This window comes from Eurosta solidaginis, chromosome 4 (genome assembly GCF_040869045.1).
Source record: "Eurosta solidaginis isolate ZX-2024a chromosome 4, ASM4086904v1, whole genome shotgun sequence".
NCBI classification, from domain to species: Eukaryota; Metazoa; Arthropoda; class Insecta; order Diptera; family Tephritidae; genus Eurosta; species Eurosta solidaginis.
In genome coordinates this window covers 143,353,207-143,369,144 of record NC_090322.1, presented here as the reverse complement: position 1 = coordinate 143,369,144, position 15,938 = coordinate 143,353,207, and the positions used below count along the sequence as shown (strand labels likewise).

The 15,938-nt window shown below is 41.1% G+C and overlaps 1 protein-coding gene across 7 annotated transcripts in view; it reads right to left on the bottom strand.

Moving 5' to 3' along the window:
* Positions 1-15,938, bottom strand: part of Nost (Nostrin) — a 388,434-nt gene that overhangs the window by 168,771 nt on the left and 203,725 nt on the right. For 5 of the 7 annotated variants that reach the window (XM_067783185.1, XM_067783187.1, XM_067783188.1 and 2 more), the window contains one exon: positions 11,598-11,753. The exons of 1 other annotated variant lie outside the window; for it this stretch is intronic. In XM_067783185.1, coding sequence (XP_067639286.1) covers positions 11,598-11,753 — 156 coding nt within the window. Of the gene's footprint in view, positions 1-11,597; positions 11,754-15,938 lie in introns of those variants that run through there. One more of the 7 variants, XM_067783184.1, reaches the window with a different exon arrangement.

The window sequence follows — 15,938 nt, the reverse complement described above, 5'->3', positions numbered from 1 at the left end:
GTCGCCAGGTGCTGACTTTGACGGCGATGAACTAGCATTTCGCAGACATTCACATCAAGGCTCCTCAGCGTAACATGTGCCTGCGCTTAATAGTCAAATGGTGTGGCGGATCACGAGTATCAGGACTCCATCTATTTTATTTAATCGTCGGTTCTCCTTCTATGATGAAATATAAAAACATAACATTACCCCAGTTCATCAATAAACAAGATAATAGATTTCCGGCACTCACGGGGGTCGAAAAAGCATTAATTCTTCGTACTACTTTTGGAACTTTTCTCTAATATCAATAACTAAACAAATATTTCATTATTTTTTTTGGGTTTGAGAAATTATTTCTATTTTCATGCGCGCTTGAAAATTCGGGAGCTTTGCCCGGAAAATATGGACACTATAAGTGAGTCAGAAACTATAAGTTTGTTATTTCGTCAGGGCATATATGTTGCGGGTAGAGGGTACTAGTCGTCGGGAGCCTCCAAAGCACTAGAGCCCAATTGGACAGACACTCCTTTGTTCAAATGTCTGGGTCTCAAGGCAGCGTATTACCTGATCACAATGTCGAGTATGTATATTACCGTTAGTATCGACTTGCACTGCGTTTTTTTAACCGCATGCGTTGCGACAATGTAAAGCATGTGTGCAAACGTCAAACTGAAATGTCACGCAGAACAAAAATTGGAAATCGAGTTAAGTTTTCACGCAGGAAATTCAATTTCGGTTGCTCTCATACAAGTTGTATGTGCACGAGACATTTTTGACAGAAAATTACTTGCGTGCGTTTATATTAGGTTGGCTGGTGACGTCTTAAAACTGCTACCTACCAAACAGCTGGTTTTTGTTGTTGTTGTTGTTGTTTTAGCGATAAGGACACTCCCCGAAGCTCTTGGGGAGTGTTATCGATGTTGATGGTCCTCGCCGGATGCAGATCCGGTACGTTCTGGTACCAATCCCGACAATCTCGGGACGATTTGTTATGACCACATGCGATCTTCTAGGCCATCCCGCCCTCCCACCCTCTAGATCCATGAGGAGTTCGGAGTCGCCAGAGCCTGGGTTGTTAATGTAACAGGATTCGTCACGGATAGGTGAGGTTGACAATAAGGTTTGCGCTGGCAACCTGAAAGGGTTGCGCTTCACAACCCCTTGAATCTATTTGGTATTTTAGTTGCCTCTTACGACAGCCATACCTACCGCTGGTATATTCAAACCCCCTAACCCGCTGGAGATTGGTAAATGTTATATTCGGACAAATGTAGAACAAGCACAAGATTCACCAAAAAAAAATGATTCCCTCACAAGTAATTATGAAAAAGCTAAAGTACAATTCAATGAGCTACAAACCTGCGTATTCGAAATCTTTCTAAAAATTCATAATATAAAGTGGAATATTTTGCGCGCAATTAAAAACTTGTCTCCTCTGCTTTATAATAACTTGTAGCTTACGCCGGTTTGAACGCATATCATGAAGGAATTTAAAAGTCGAACAGCATTTATTTAGCAACTACGCTTACAATTATATCTTAACCCAACATTGAGATTGCAAACTTTTTTATCAATAACAACTCTCCACAAAAATTACGCTAAAGGAATTAGGGTTGAACCAATAAAGGTAAAAATTCGCCTTTTTTTACGATTTTAAGATTCTTTAAACTTTTTTAATTGGCCTGAATTTTTTGATTGGCCTGAATTTTTCCACATACAATTCAAAAATAGGAGCCACCCTTATTGGTATATATTTATTTATGACTTGTTAGTTACAATGTCATTCTTGCCATAATAATAATAATGGAAGAGCTTTATGGCTTAACTGAAAGTTCCATAAGCTTTATTTTTAAAATAGTTGCCCATAAACTTGGCTAAAAGCTTTCATACTGCATTTTATGGTTTGTTTTCCGTACTTTACGAATGCCGAGTGCTAACAATTAAGCGCTATAATATCGAAGCTTTATGTTGTTAACTTGGCCAAAGTCAGTTTTTTTTTGGTAGTTGGTTTCGTATGTTATTAAAATGTAGCAGATTTGTTAGAAACAATAAATCTACACTTCTGAATGAGTGTAAAACGATTTGAAGCAAAAAGGCTACTAAAACTAAATATTTCTGATTGAATGACTTATTAAGTCGGTAGATATGAAGCCTTAGTTGCATATCTTTGTATATTTAGCACTCATCATGTGTACGTCTAGTAACTGTTTTGAATGTATGAATACCCCCAGCGGGTTATGGGGTTAGAATATACCCGCGGTAGGTACGCCTGTCGTAAGAGGCGACTAAAATACCAAATAGATTCAAGGGGTTTCCAGCACAATATTTATGTTTTTAATTTTTTCTACAAAGCGGTGGGACGGGATCTGTTTAAGCCGCCTCCAATAAGATCCAGACGGCGACGAAATTCTTATGCGCAGCCGTGCGCGGCGAGTGGAAAGGTGCAAATTCACAAGCACTGCCATCGTCAGCAACGATCCTTTTTTCAACAAATTAGTCAAGTACTATAAACCGGCAATCGCGGACGCGCTCAATACTTTTTTTGTTGAAGTGGAGTGTAGCGAAGAAAGACCAAGTGAGTATTCAATTTTACCCATGGTCCTTCGCAGCCATCTTTGGCCCGCCCTAAAAATTACAAACTATAAAATTTAATTAAAATCGAATTTTCGTTCGTGCAAAAAATTAAAAATAAAAATATAAAACAAGAACTATGTACACAAAAGTGCCACAAAACAAAACTACAAAAGTTACGAAAAAAAAACCAACCGAGTTTTAAAGTGCTTGCTTAAAAAGCAAATAAAACAAGTAAGGAAGGCTAAGTTCGGGTGTAACCGAACATTACATACTCAGTTGAGAGCTGTGGAGACAAAGTGAGGGAAAATCACCATGTTGTAAAAAGAACCTAGGGTAACCCTGGAATGTGTTTGTATGACATGTGTATCAAATGGAAGGTATTAAAGAGCATTTTAAGAGGACGTGGCCATAGTTCTATAGATGGACGCCATTTAGGGATATCGCCATAAAGGTGGACCAGGCCTGCCTCTAGAATTTGTTTGTACAATATGGGTATCTTCAACGAAGCACCGATTCAGGATCACACTGAATCGTATCTCATGATAAAGGACAAATCACTAGATGATTATTGGGCACGGCTTCAATCGGTTTACGATCTGGTATTTTCGAAACCAGACGAAAGTTTCCCTGAAGACTTCAAGAGTTCAGTACAAGGCAAACAATGCGCCTGCCTTGATACGTATGAAGTGACAAAAGCAAAGATTGCCGATCAACTTTCGTTGATCAAAATGATGGCAACGCCGAGTCCACCACCCCGCGTGTAACAACCCCCGGCTGAGGCAAATATTTACCTCAAAGTCCCAGCATGCGACACGGAGACCTTTTATGGAGGCTATGAAGAATAGTCCGCTTTTCGTGACATGTTCACAGCGGTGTACATTAACCACCCAAGGCCCTCCCGTGCTCAGAAATTGTACCATCTCCGGTACAAAACGCAAGGCAAAGCCGGCTCCATCGTCAAACAATATGCGTTGAGTGATGATAACTTTGACCTTGCCTGGGAAGCTTTACGGTCACGATACGAAAACAAGCGCATCTTGGTTGACAACCAGATAAAATCCTTACTGACTCTTGCCACTATTCCATCCGAAAACAGTGAGCAACTTCAGAAATTGCAAAATACAATCAACAACTGTCTATCCGTCCTTCTCTCCCAAGGAGTTACGACAGACAGTTGGGAACCGATTCTGGTGTACATTTGTTCATCAAAGCTCCCAGAACAACCCTGTCACTTTGGCAACAGTCTCTCTCTTCTCGAAGAGATCTACCCTCATGGTCACAAATGAACGACTTTCTCACCTCGAGATATGAAGTCGTTGAAAGGGTCAATCGGCTTCAAACAAGGAAACAAAAACCAGTCGCTCATCAAAATTCTGCGCAAAACAGGTCCTTCGACAGGACGGAAACCCTTGTGGCAGAATCTAAAAAGGAAACTTGCTAATGTTGCAACTGCCCGCACGTTATTAGATTCTGTCCACGATTCAAACGAATGTCTGTGCAAAACCGGACACAATTCATAAAACAAGCTAAGCTGTGTACGAACTGCCTTAGCAGCACTCATATCATCAATGAGTGCACGAGCAAGTGGTCATGTTCGACATGTCATCAACGGCATCACACGCTGTTGCATGCGAGCCCACAAGCTCAACGTTCCACCCCGCGAACGAATGCACCAAACGTGCAGCACACAACTGCTGAGTCAACATCTCCCGTTCGACAAACGCAGAATAGCTCCGATTCTAGCGAGCTACCGTGTGGTTCAAAACACGCACCGGTTCAATCATTGCATGCAGCCAATGATAACCAAATTCTCCTTCCTACTGCTATGGTCGCAGTCGAACACGAAGGTGCATTATTTCAACTGAGAGCCCTTATTGATCAGGGCTCGGAAAGAACTTTCATTTCCTCGAAAGTGCAAAAACGGTTGAAACTTCCATTGGAACATTCAAAGTTCGAAATCTCTGGCATGGGTGGACAAGTCGTACAAAAGTCCTCCAAGCTTTGTCCTTTGACACTGGTTGCATCCAAGTCCATGAAAAGGATAAAGGCTCATGCCATTGTGTTGCCGCAACTGACAAAAAATCTGCCAACATCCACCATTAGTCGCAAAATCTGGCAGCAGTTCAAACTCCTTGAGCTTGCTGATCCCAGTTGCCACATAACGGGTCAGACTGACATGGTCATTGGCAGCGACATACTTCCACAAATTCTGCTGGAAGGTATAAATAAGGTGGGCGGTAGCATACTTGCGCAACAAACCATTTTTGGTTGGATTCTCAGTGGTCCAATAACTGAAAATGTTGTGTCATTCTCGACGCAAGTCCAAGCGAGAACACGAGACACTCAGTTCTCAACTGAGAAAATTTTGGGAAGAGGAGGAAATTCCACAACCTCCACAGATATCCCCCGGGGATCAAGCGTGTGAGCAGATATACGCAACAACCACGACACGTGCACAAAACGGTCGATACATTGTGCGACTTCCATTCAAGGAAGAGTTTCCTGAAAAACGCTCCCTCGGCAAATCCCGCTCGGCTGCTCTGCAGCAGTTTTTCAGTATGGAGCGATCGCTTCAGAAAAAGGGGGAGTTAGGTACAATGTACAACAATGTTTTGCAAGAATATCTCGACCTTGATCACATGGAATCTACCGACCCATGCGAAATAAATTCGAATGGCAAGGTCTTCTCATTTTACTTGCCACATCATGCGGTAGTCAAACCAGATAAGGTCACCACCAAAGTTCGTGTGGTTTTCAACGCCTCTAAAAAATCTGGGTCAGGAAAATCCCTGAATGACGTGCTATACACTGGTCCAACTCTCCAACCAGATCTCATGCTACTAATTCTACAGTGGCGCATGCATAAGTATGTGTTCAATGGAGACATTGAAAAAATGTACCGTCAGATCCTCATACACGAGGACGATAAAGATTTTCAGCGAATTCTATTTCGCAAATCGGCCAACTCCATTGTTAGCGATTTCAATCTAAAAACGGTTACATTCGGCGTCAATTGTGCACCATATCTCGCTATTCGTACGTTGCATCAACTATCCGATGACACGATAGCGACATTCCCGTTGGCTGCAACAATTCTCAAGACGCAAACGTATGTCGACGACATCCTATCCGGATGTCATACCATCGATAACGCCACTGAATCACTCGTTCAAGTGATAAAAGCCCTAAAATCAGCTGGTTTCATACTAAAGAAACTAACGGCTAATCACCCGGCCATATTAGAACAGTTTCGAAGGAGGATCTTCTAGACTCCAACTTCTTAAAATTTGAGAGCACTTCCAATACCAAAACTCTTGGCATTCGATGGAACGCGCTCATGGATAAATTTTCATACACCATTCTGCCGGAATACACCCAAAATGCGGTCACAAAGCGACAAATTCTATCTTCTGTTGCAAAACTTTTTGACCCAGCAGGATGGCTGTCGCCAGTTATGATCCAGGCCAAAATGCTTCTCCAAGAAATCTGGCTGGATGGAAGCGATTGGGATGAAAGCGCCAAACCCGCAACATTATCAAAATGGCAACATTTCGCAGAAAATCTGCCAGATATTTGCCACATCGAAATCCCTCGATGGGTTAATGTCGTTCCAGGGCAAGACACGGGTTCTGTGATGCCTCGGAAAAAGCATACTGCGCAGCGATTTACATCCGCACACATGGGGGCAACCAAATAAAATCTTCTCTTTTGGTTGCGAAAGGCAAAGTTACCCCGCTAAACACTCTAAGCTTACCCCGCTTAGAGCTATGCGGTGCAGCCCTACTCGCCAAACTGGCTTCAACTGTTCGAAAACATCTCGACTTACAAGCATGCAACACATTCTTATGGTCAGATTCTGAGATTGTACTAGCCTGGCTAGAGAAATCTCCGTCGACCTGGAAGACTTATGTGGCCAACCGTACCTCTCAAATTCGAGAATATCTTCCCAGCGGCACCTGGCGCCATGTATTTAGCCAAGACAACCCTGATGATCTTGGCACACGTGGTTGCAAGCCGCATGATTTGATAGGCTCTTCACTTTGGTGGCACGGACCACAATGGCTTTCTTGCCACATCTCGGCATGGCCAAAGCCGAAAGCAGGTAGCGCTTCTCCACCCGAGAAACGCAAGGTTGAATCATATCACGCACTCGAGGAAGAGGACGACATTCTTCAACGTTTCTCCTCATACTCTCGAGCTCTCCGTGTGATTGCATACGTGTTCCGCTTTGCGATCAATGCCTGCAACAAATCCAAATCGGTGGCAAAAACACATAATCCTCATCTGACGTACAAAGAGTTGCAACATGTGAAAACGCGGCTTTTGGCAATGGCACTATCTCGCCATTTCGGGGCGGAAAAGAGCGCCTTACAAAAGAATATACCAATAAGCAAAAAGAATTCCCTTCTGGTTCTTGACCCATTTCTGGATGGATACGGGCTCCTACGTATAGGTGGAACATTGGAACATTCTACAATGCAATACAAGGAGAAGCATCCAGTAATCCTTCCTCCGGATTCAAGGCTCTGCCAGTTGTATCTGGAGTTTTTACACCGCCTGCTTCTTCATGCAGAAATGCGGTTAATGCTCCAAATGGTAAGGCAAGAGTACTCCGTACCAAAACTAAAGCCTCTTATAAAGAAATGCATTTTTCAATGCAAATCTTGCACACTTTTCAAACAGAAAACGCGCACGCAAATAATGGCAGCTCTACCACCTGAGCGCTGCAATTTCTCACTCCCCTTTTCCACAACAGGAGTAGACTTTGCAGGTCCATTCCAAATAAAAGCATCGGTTCTGAGTTCGACCACTATCTTAAAAGCGTACGTGGCTGTATTCGTCTGTTTTTCCACAAAGGCAGTACACCTCGAGCTATGCTCGGACCTCACTACTGAAGCCTTTCGAGCAGCATTCGCCCGATTCGTTGGCAGACGAGGTTATCCCTCAAAAATGATGAGCGACAATGGTAAAACGTTCATTGGCGCTCAGCGCGCACTCGAACGCGACTTCTTTAAATTTCTTAACGAATGCTCTGCGGACATTGTCCAGAAATATGCCCCCCCAGGGAATAAACTGGCAGTATATTCCACCCAGCGCCCCTCATATGGGCGGCTTGTGGGAATCCGCAGTAAAAAGTTTTAAAACCCACTTCAAAAAAACCGCTGCATTCCACAAGTTTACTTTCGAAGAATTCACGACGCTGTTGGTGCGTATTGAAGCAGTTCTCAATTCGAGGCCTCTAACCTCACTATCGCAGGACCCAGATGACTTCACAGCGCTCACTCCGGGTGACTTCCTTCGAGGTGCACCGCTATTAGCCATTCCTGAGCCAAACGCGGAAGACCTGTTCTGGATAAATCGATGGGAAAAACTCAAGTCGCTTCATCACCAATTCAGTCGACGCTGGAAAGAGGATTATCTGAAGGACCTTCAGAACCGCTATAAATGGCAAACGCCACAGCGAAATCCTCAAACAGGCGACCTCGTCTCAATTAAAGAAGATTCGCTCCCACCCACCGGGTGGCGTCTGGGACAAATCGAGAACGTTCGCCTCGGACCTGACAACCATGTTCGGGTTGTAGAGGTTCGCACCCAAAATGGGCTTGTCATGCGCCCCTTAGTTAAACTGTGCTTCCTTCCAATGGAGCACTCTTCGAGCACAGCGCTCTAACTTAAATACGTTTCCCCTGTATAATTAAATTTCCGTTTATCATCCGCTGTACCTAACTACTTCTCGTTTCTCTGTCTGCTCTTATACTTCCAGGACGACACCCATCTGGCTCCCACGGCAGAGACCGACAGCTGCCTTCAGTGTCGGCTCTGCCTCCACTACCACGCGCAGCGGACCGATCGAAGAAACCAGCGGCAACCCCCAAACCGGAACATATAGCCAAGCGCACGATCACGTGCACCCACGAGGCCTGCCAATGACGTAATATAGGCACCATCTGCGCCTTGCAGGAACTGCAGAAGGTCCTTACAAGCACCTCCCTGCAGGGCGGGCAGGATGTTTAAGCCGCCTCCAATAAGATCCAGACGGCGGCGAAATTCTTATGCGCAGCCGTGCGCGGCGAGTGGAAAGGCGCAAATTCACATCACTCAGCAACGATCCTTTTTTCAACAAATTAGTCAAGTACTATAAACCGGCAATCGCGGATGCGCTCAATAATTTTTTTGTTGAAGTGGAGTGTAGCGAAGAAAGACCAAGTGAGTACTCAATTTTACCCAGGAGCTTTGCCGTCGTATATGAACGGCATCTGCAAGGTAGACGAGTTTTCACCGAAAAGCTTTTCAGGGCAGAAATACAAACTCACTGCTGGGGCAACCCCGCTTGGATATACTTTTTCGGCGGAGAATTTATTCGAGATCAAATGCTCATATAATAACCCTCGGGGAGCCCGAGTGACTTGCGTGACAAGACTGTAGCAAAAATGAACAGCGATGGACACCGCTATTTGTCGCAGATGTTCCGAGTTGGGTAATGATCCCAAAATGCGCAATTTTTTTAGTCCACGGACACATGTTTGCTACTAATTTGAGTATTGCAGCTGGAGACTATTTGGAACTATTTCAGCACCGTTTCGGGATTGCGTTCGGAATCACTTTTTTTTAGGACTGTTTCAAGATTGTTTTAGGGATCTTTTCGTGGCTGTTACTATTATTTTTATTAGCAGGTCTCGATGTACTGCGACCTTTATTTAAATCTATTGTGTTTGACCTTTCTGTCTGTTACTTTGTGAGGAGGTATTTAATGTACTCAAGTACCTCTTCAGGCTTTTTAATCCATAACACGAATGGATTAAGAGTCAAGCCACCTAGATAGAAGAGTAGCTGCCTTGCCAGAGCGACGTATTCGCAGATAATATGAACCGGCGTTTCATCCAAAACTGACAGATTTATGTATCGGATAGATTTCACTAACTTAGGTGATATCGCTGAGATGAGTGTCCCGTATAGTACTGCTTAGATTAATGAGTTTGGCTGATACTCTTGTTGCTGGTAGTATAAACGATTTGGCCTGTGTGAATTAACAGATATGCTCTGGTTCATAGGATGCTGCTATAGCATAGTCTGCCTGTTCATCAGCTTCATGCCCCTGATGCCCTAACAAAACATTGTTTTTCGCTACCAGATCATATAGACCTCTAATGTATTCATCCGCAAGCTAAGATGAACTTATGTAAGACTGCAAGGAAGAGACTGCCTGACTGTCTGAGATAATGAGGATACTTCTCGAGGATACGCCTCTTCACAGACATTCTTTTTCGGGACTTTTTCAAGATTCATCAGGATTTCGAGAATATCTAAAGATCATTTTCAAAAAATCTGGATTATTTCAGACCATCTCAGGATGATTTATGATATTTGGAGCAATTTCAAGACTGTTTAACAATCATATTGGATCCATTTCGGTATTGTTTTAAGACTAGAGTCAGAATTGCTTTTTTAAAAAAGCTATCCTCATGCTAAATCTATTTTATTTCTTTGCCGTCCTCTTGCAATTAATTTACAAAAACAAATAAGCGAGCAATCCGCAATACAAACCTTCACATTAATATTTAATGCGCGCGGAATATATAATTTGGAAAAGCGGCAGTTTTTCGGATATTTATGGGATCATTTTGGGACTATTTTTTGGGCCGTTTCGGTGTCATTTTAAGAATATCTCTGGATCGTTTCGATAAATTGTCTACATTGTTTTATGAATAATTCCGGAGTAATTCCGCTAGTATTTATGGGGTATTATTAGGCCTAGCAGCACTCCGACCGTTGTGTACATCTATTGTGCATAACCTGGGTTAATTCGGCACTATTTTGAGATGATTTCAGGATTGCTGGATGGTTTCGGATGGGTTGTGTAGCGTTACGCTATCAAGAGGTTGCCAGTGTAATTTAGAAATTCTCTACCCCAATTATCAACCTCACCCCCCCCCGCCCCTGAAGAATCCTGTTTTTTAAGCCCCCTATGCTAGGCCACCGTGGTGTGATGGTAGCGTGCTCCGCCTATCACACCGTATGCCCTGGGTTCAACTCCCGGGCAAAGCAACATCAAAAATTTTAGAAATAAGATTTTTCAATTAGAAGAAAATTTTTCTAAGCGGGGTCGCCCCTCGGCAGTGTCTGGCAAGCGCTCCGATTGTATTTCTGCCATGAAAAGCTCTCAGTGAAAACTCATCTGCCTTGCAGATGCCGTTCGGAGTCGGCATAAAACATGTAGGTCCCGTCCGGCCAATTTGTAGGGAAAAATCAAGAGGAGCACGACGCAAATTGGAAGAGAAGCTCGGCCTTAGATCTCTTCGGAGGTTATCGCGCCTTACATTTATTTTTTTTTATTTTTTTATGCTCTGGCTTCCTCATAGAAACAGAAGGTTGGATGACTTTGTGTCCTACTTGCCTTAAAGACAAATAAATCTCTTGGTCGTTTCGAGTTTATTTCGGGACCGTTTCGGAGCTGTTTTAACGACCATGCGGACGGAGCCACACCTAAAGGCTAATTAATACATTCATAAATAGAAATAAGTTTTATGTATTCTAGAAAGAGTGCAAATTCGTGTTGATGAATTTTGTGAGACATTTGCTGAGTTAAAGTATAACATTTTATTTCAAAGCTGCCTCGGATGCGAAAACTATGAGTTTTAATGAGTCAGTAGGGATATGAGCTTCTATGTAACTTATTTATGTATTAATAAATTTTTGTATGAAATTGTTTTATTTCTTAGTTGGGCATATTTTAAATTTGAAATCGGGCTGGAGGAATCGATGAAGATGGATGTTTATCAATTTACGGTTGTTAATTAATGATTGTAGTGGGTATGACTTTATTAAAAAATATATTATGTAAACATACATTTATGAGCAAAATATAAGCATGCATGCTGTTTGTAGGTATTTCCATGGTTTAATTTTTGTTAAATATTTTCTTTTAATAACAAATGATGTGACATCGAGGATGACTTGTGGTGGATGTTATCGTTATGCAGGCAGGTGGCAGGTGAAGGGTGGCGGTGAAATCAACACCCGTAAGTAAGTACTACGCTTACCTTGTTGTCATCAACAGTGACATTATTTGCCTCACCACCATTTTGTGTTGTCGTCGAGTTTGACAATTCAACCGACAATTTTGACTTCGATTTGGAGCGTCGAGTTGAACGACAACGTAAACTCTTCAATACAGATTTTGAACGAGAATTTGTGAGCTTTTAAAAGATATATAGAAAAAGAGATATATACATAAGTATTATAGATAAGAAAGTATTTGGTTAAACAAAAATATTTTGTTGAGTTACAAAACGAAAAAAAAAACACAAAATTAGCGATGAAGCGAGAATTCGTTAGTGAAATATTTCTAGTAATAATAAAAGAAGAAAATAATAAAGGATGCATGGCTGAACAGTAGGCAGGGTCGATTTGTGGGGAGGCAAAAAAATCGCCCATTGCTCTGTGAAAATCATATTCTAGGGATCAAAATAAGAAACTTTTCCGAAGGAACCATACCTCTAAAACGAATTCTGATGTCCCCCCCCCCCCCTTTGGGTCGAAGGGGCAAATTTTGAAAAATCCCACTATGAAATGCCTATGTTTTTTTCTTTTTGGAGTTTATTTTTCTCTTTAGAAATTTATTTAGTCAGAACATATGTAAGTGAAAAAATGAATTTAACTTAGTAATAGAAAAGAAATTAAAAAAATTATTAGAAATTAGCGTTTTTACAACCCCCTTTTAAAACCAAGGCATCACTGTGATGCATTTGCATGTCGTAAACATAGTTGTGTGGGTTTTTATTCAACCGTTTTAAAAAATGAAGGTATCACTGTGACACAATTGCAGATCGTAAAATTGCTTGTGTTGTTTTTTTTTTAAGCCACCACAAGACACAGCAGGTGAAATTGAAATTACGCCTACCCAAAAGTTCGACCCAAAAGGGGGGGGGGGGGGGGGGGACATCAGAATTCGTTTTAGAGGTATGGTTCCTTCGGCAAAGTTTCTTATTTTGATACCTAGAATACGATTTTCACACAGCAATGAGCGATTTTTAAATCAACCCGCCCTACTGAACAGGTTTTTCCAGAAGACTAGTGAACTCGTCAAACATTGGTAAAAACAAAACAATATTCTTATTTTAATTAGTTAGGGATTACTATCAGTTCCCTCGACCATTTGCCTCTTCCAACTCAAATACCACTTTTATAAAAGTAAGTAGACACTAGTAACAAAAAAGTTAAAAAAAATAATCTTAAGTTCCATATAGGACAAACTAAGAATTTCGGTAGTTAGATGGCGCCTACCCCTAGGTCTGCGGATGTCTCACCTTGCACACATTAACATTATCCCAATACGTCGACTGGTAAGTGCTTGCACCCTCCTCCCCATGTTGGGCTGGAGCCTCCTCGTGGTGATACCTGGTAACGCTTCGGAGGAGAATTCGAAAGGTGTCTTATAATGGTGACCTCCAGATGCTTGACGCCCTCTGGTTGTAATAAGTCTTGTTGGGATATTGGGGGCTATGCCCCAGCTGACTTACTTTCTTTTACACTAGTCATGCATTTATGAGTATAAACAGTAGCTGAGCTGCTCTCAAAAGATGATGCGAAGATGATGATTATCCGTGAAATCAATCATCAGCACTCTAAGGCTAACTCAGCTAATTTGTTGCTCTGGCTTGAACAAAGCAGAATGGATATAGTCCTTGTTCAGGAGCCGTGGCTAAGCAGTAACTGCAGAAATATTTATGGAATAAAGACAGGAGGACTCAAAACCTTGGTTTTTGGGCAGGTATGTAGGCCTAGATGCTGTATGCTTGTTAAAAAGGAGATTAAAACTTTTATTTTCTCTAACTTTAGCAATGATGATGTGATTGCAGGGTGTTTCGGGCGAGGTAGCAATAATTTCGGGGTGATCTCAACATATATGCAGCACGGGGAAGATAGCTGTAGGGATTTCGAAATTCCGTTGGCCACTTGTGCTCTGCTCCTGCATAAATGGGCCTCGAGTCAGATCAGCACGCGTTGGGCGGACATCACCTCTTGCAGAGTATCAAAATCTTTCTGGCCGGAAGTGGATGGCTGGAGGTCTGCTTAAATGATTGTAGTCACTAAGGCTCATCTATCAATGGTCATTCCAGTTTTGACGGGGCACTGTATAATGGAAATCAATGCAGTACGTCTCAATATACTAGAAACCCCATCCTTCTGCAGCTTTATGGAGGATGATGAGGTGGAATCAGCACGTCACTTTATGCTTGATTACCCAGCTTTTGCCAAAACTAGGCGAAAGTATTTCGACTCACTTGGATCTCCGGAGGATTTATCCAACGTTGAGATCGGTCTCATTAGAAACTATATCGTTGCTACGCAAAGATTCTCTAAGTAGCTATAGCTATGTCACCGTTATTTTATGTGGTATCACAACGGACATTCATGCTGTCCATGTGAGCTTCCCCCAGCGGGCAGCTATCACCTAACCTAACCTACCCCTTGGAACTTCCATTTTTTATTTAAATCTGCTGAACAGCCATTAAATACGCCCTACGCTGTTGAAACTGAGTATAAAAATGTATAACAAATGTAAGTAAAATAATTTACTAACATTTGAAAGGTCACATCGATTCCGCTCAAAGTTACACACAAAATTCATATAATATTTTCCTTTTCAACCTCCAAATTAGCAGGTGCTTGTATTTGCATCCTAGTGATACTACATAATTATTTTAGATATTCAACGCGCATATTTAATTAATTTTGGTTTCATATTTCTATAACAATAGCAATCCATATTTTACATGTTTACATACACGTAAGGAAATCCAACAAGTTTTCCCTTCAAGACTTCTGTTCGTCTTGAATTAACTCTGATTTAATATTGTTCGGCGTGAGAGTATGCGCAAAAACAATGGCGGTATTTCAGCATTTCCCCTTAAGGGAGTCTTCGAACAACTCAACCCAACTGTCTACTTCGGAGATTTCCGTAAAGTTTGGACAGCATGTTTAAACGGGTCTCTAGGAAGAAATCCCTACAGAAAATATTTTATTAAACACTAAAATTATTGATTTTTTTAAGCAAAATCCTGTAATGTGGTAATAATAAGTTATATATTATTTTACATTTTTAAATTAACTTAATCATTTATTTTATCATTTTTTATTTACAATAAATAGTGAAAACTTATAACCAATCCTTATGCCAACACGAAACTTTGCTTTAAATTTGGCAGTACTTTTGAAAATATTTATAAAAGAAATAATTAACAAAATTTTTTAAATTAAATGGTTTTATTGAAAACAATACTTACATGAAGTAATAATAACACTAAAAAAGCTATAAAATAATTGGGTAGGTCATCACACTCCTCATCAATCTAGGGCGTTCATAGTTATATATAAGACCAACTGAACCTTAATAAGGGTATGCTACGCCTCACATTTTTAGAAATTTCACGCTTCCAACGCTTTTATTTAATTGTCTGATCATTTTCTAGCTTTTAGTATTATTATTACTTCATGTAAGTATTGTTTTCAATAAAACCATTTAACTTAAACATTTTTTTTTTAATTATTTTATTTTCAAGTTTTTAGTCTTTATTTAATTGCCTATTATTTCTCATTCAATTTAGTTCATTTAGTGACTCATTATTACGCGGAATCTTTCTGACAATTTGTTAAATCTAAGTCCTCAATACATAAACCTTCCAAAGACTTTAGAAATAGGATTTTTTGGAATATCTAGATCCTTGCGCCGCCACCTAGCGGCGATTTTTTTCATAGATCGCTTTCTATTCATGTATGTATTATGTGTTCCAAATATGAGCCAAATCGGACCACATATACGATTTTTTTTTAATACCTCGATGCTCGCGCCACCTAGCGGCGATTTTTTTCATAGGTCGCTTTCTATTCATGTATGTATTATGTGTTCCAAATATGAGCCAAATCGGACCACAAATACGATTTTTTTGAATATCTCGATCCTTGCGCCACCTAGCGGCGATTTTTTCCATAGGTCGCTCTCTCTTCTTGTATGTATTATGTGTTCCAGATATGAGCCAAATCGGACCACAAATACGATTTTTTTGAATATCTCGATCCGTGCGCCACCTATCGGAGTTTTTATTTGTTATTATTGCATTGTCATCAGGTTCTGAACTATATTCCCAGTTTCAAGCTTGTAGCTTATCGGAAAGTTACTTAAATTTCAATTACAAAATTCGTTCACAACGGCCGTGCGGCCGGCCTTTCAAGTCAAGCTAAATAAAACCGTTTAAAAAAATAGAGAGCCACCACATACAATTCCAACACTTCGCGTTTTAACTATTTTTCAAACAAATTTTTAGTGGAATGGTTTTTTGCTATTTTTTAGGGGGGGAAAATACTAAAGTAGCACTTTTTTC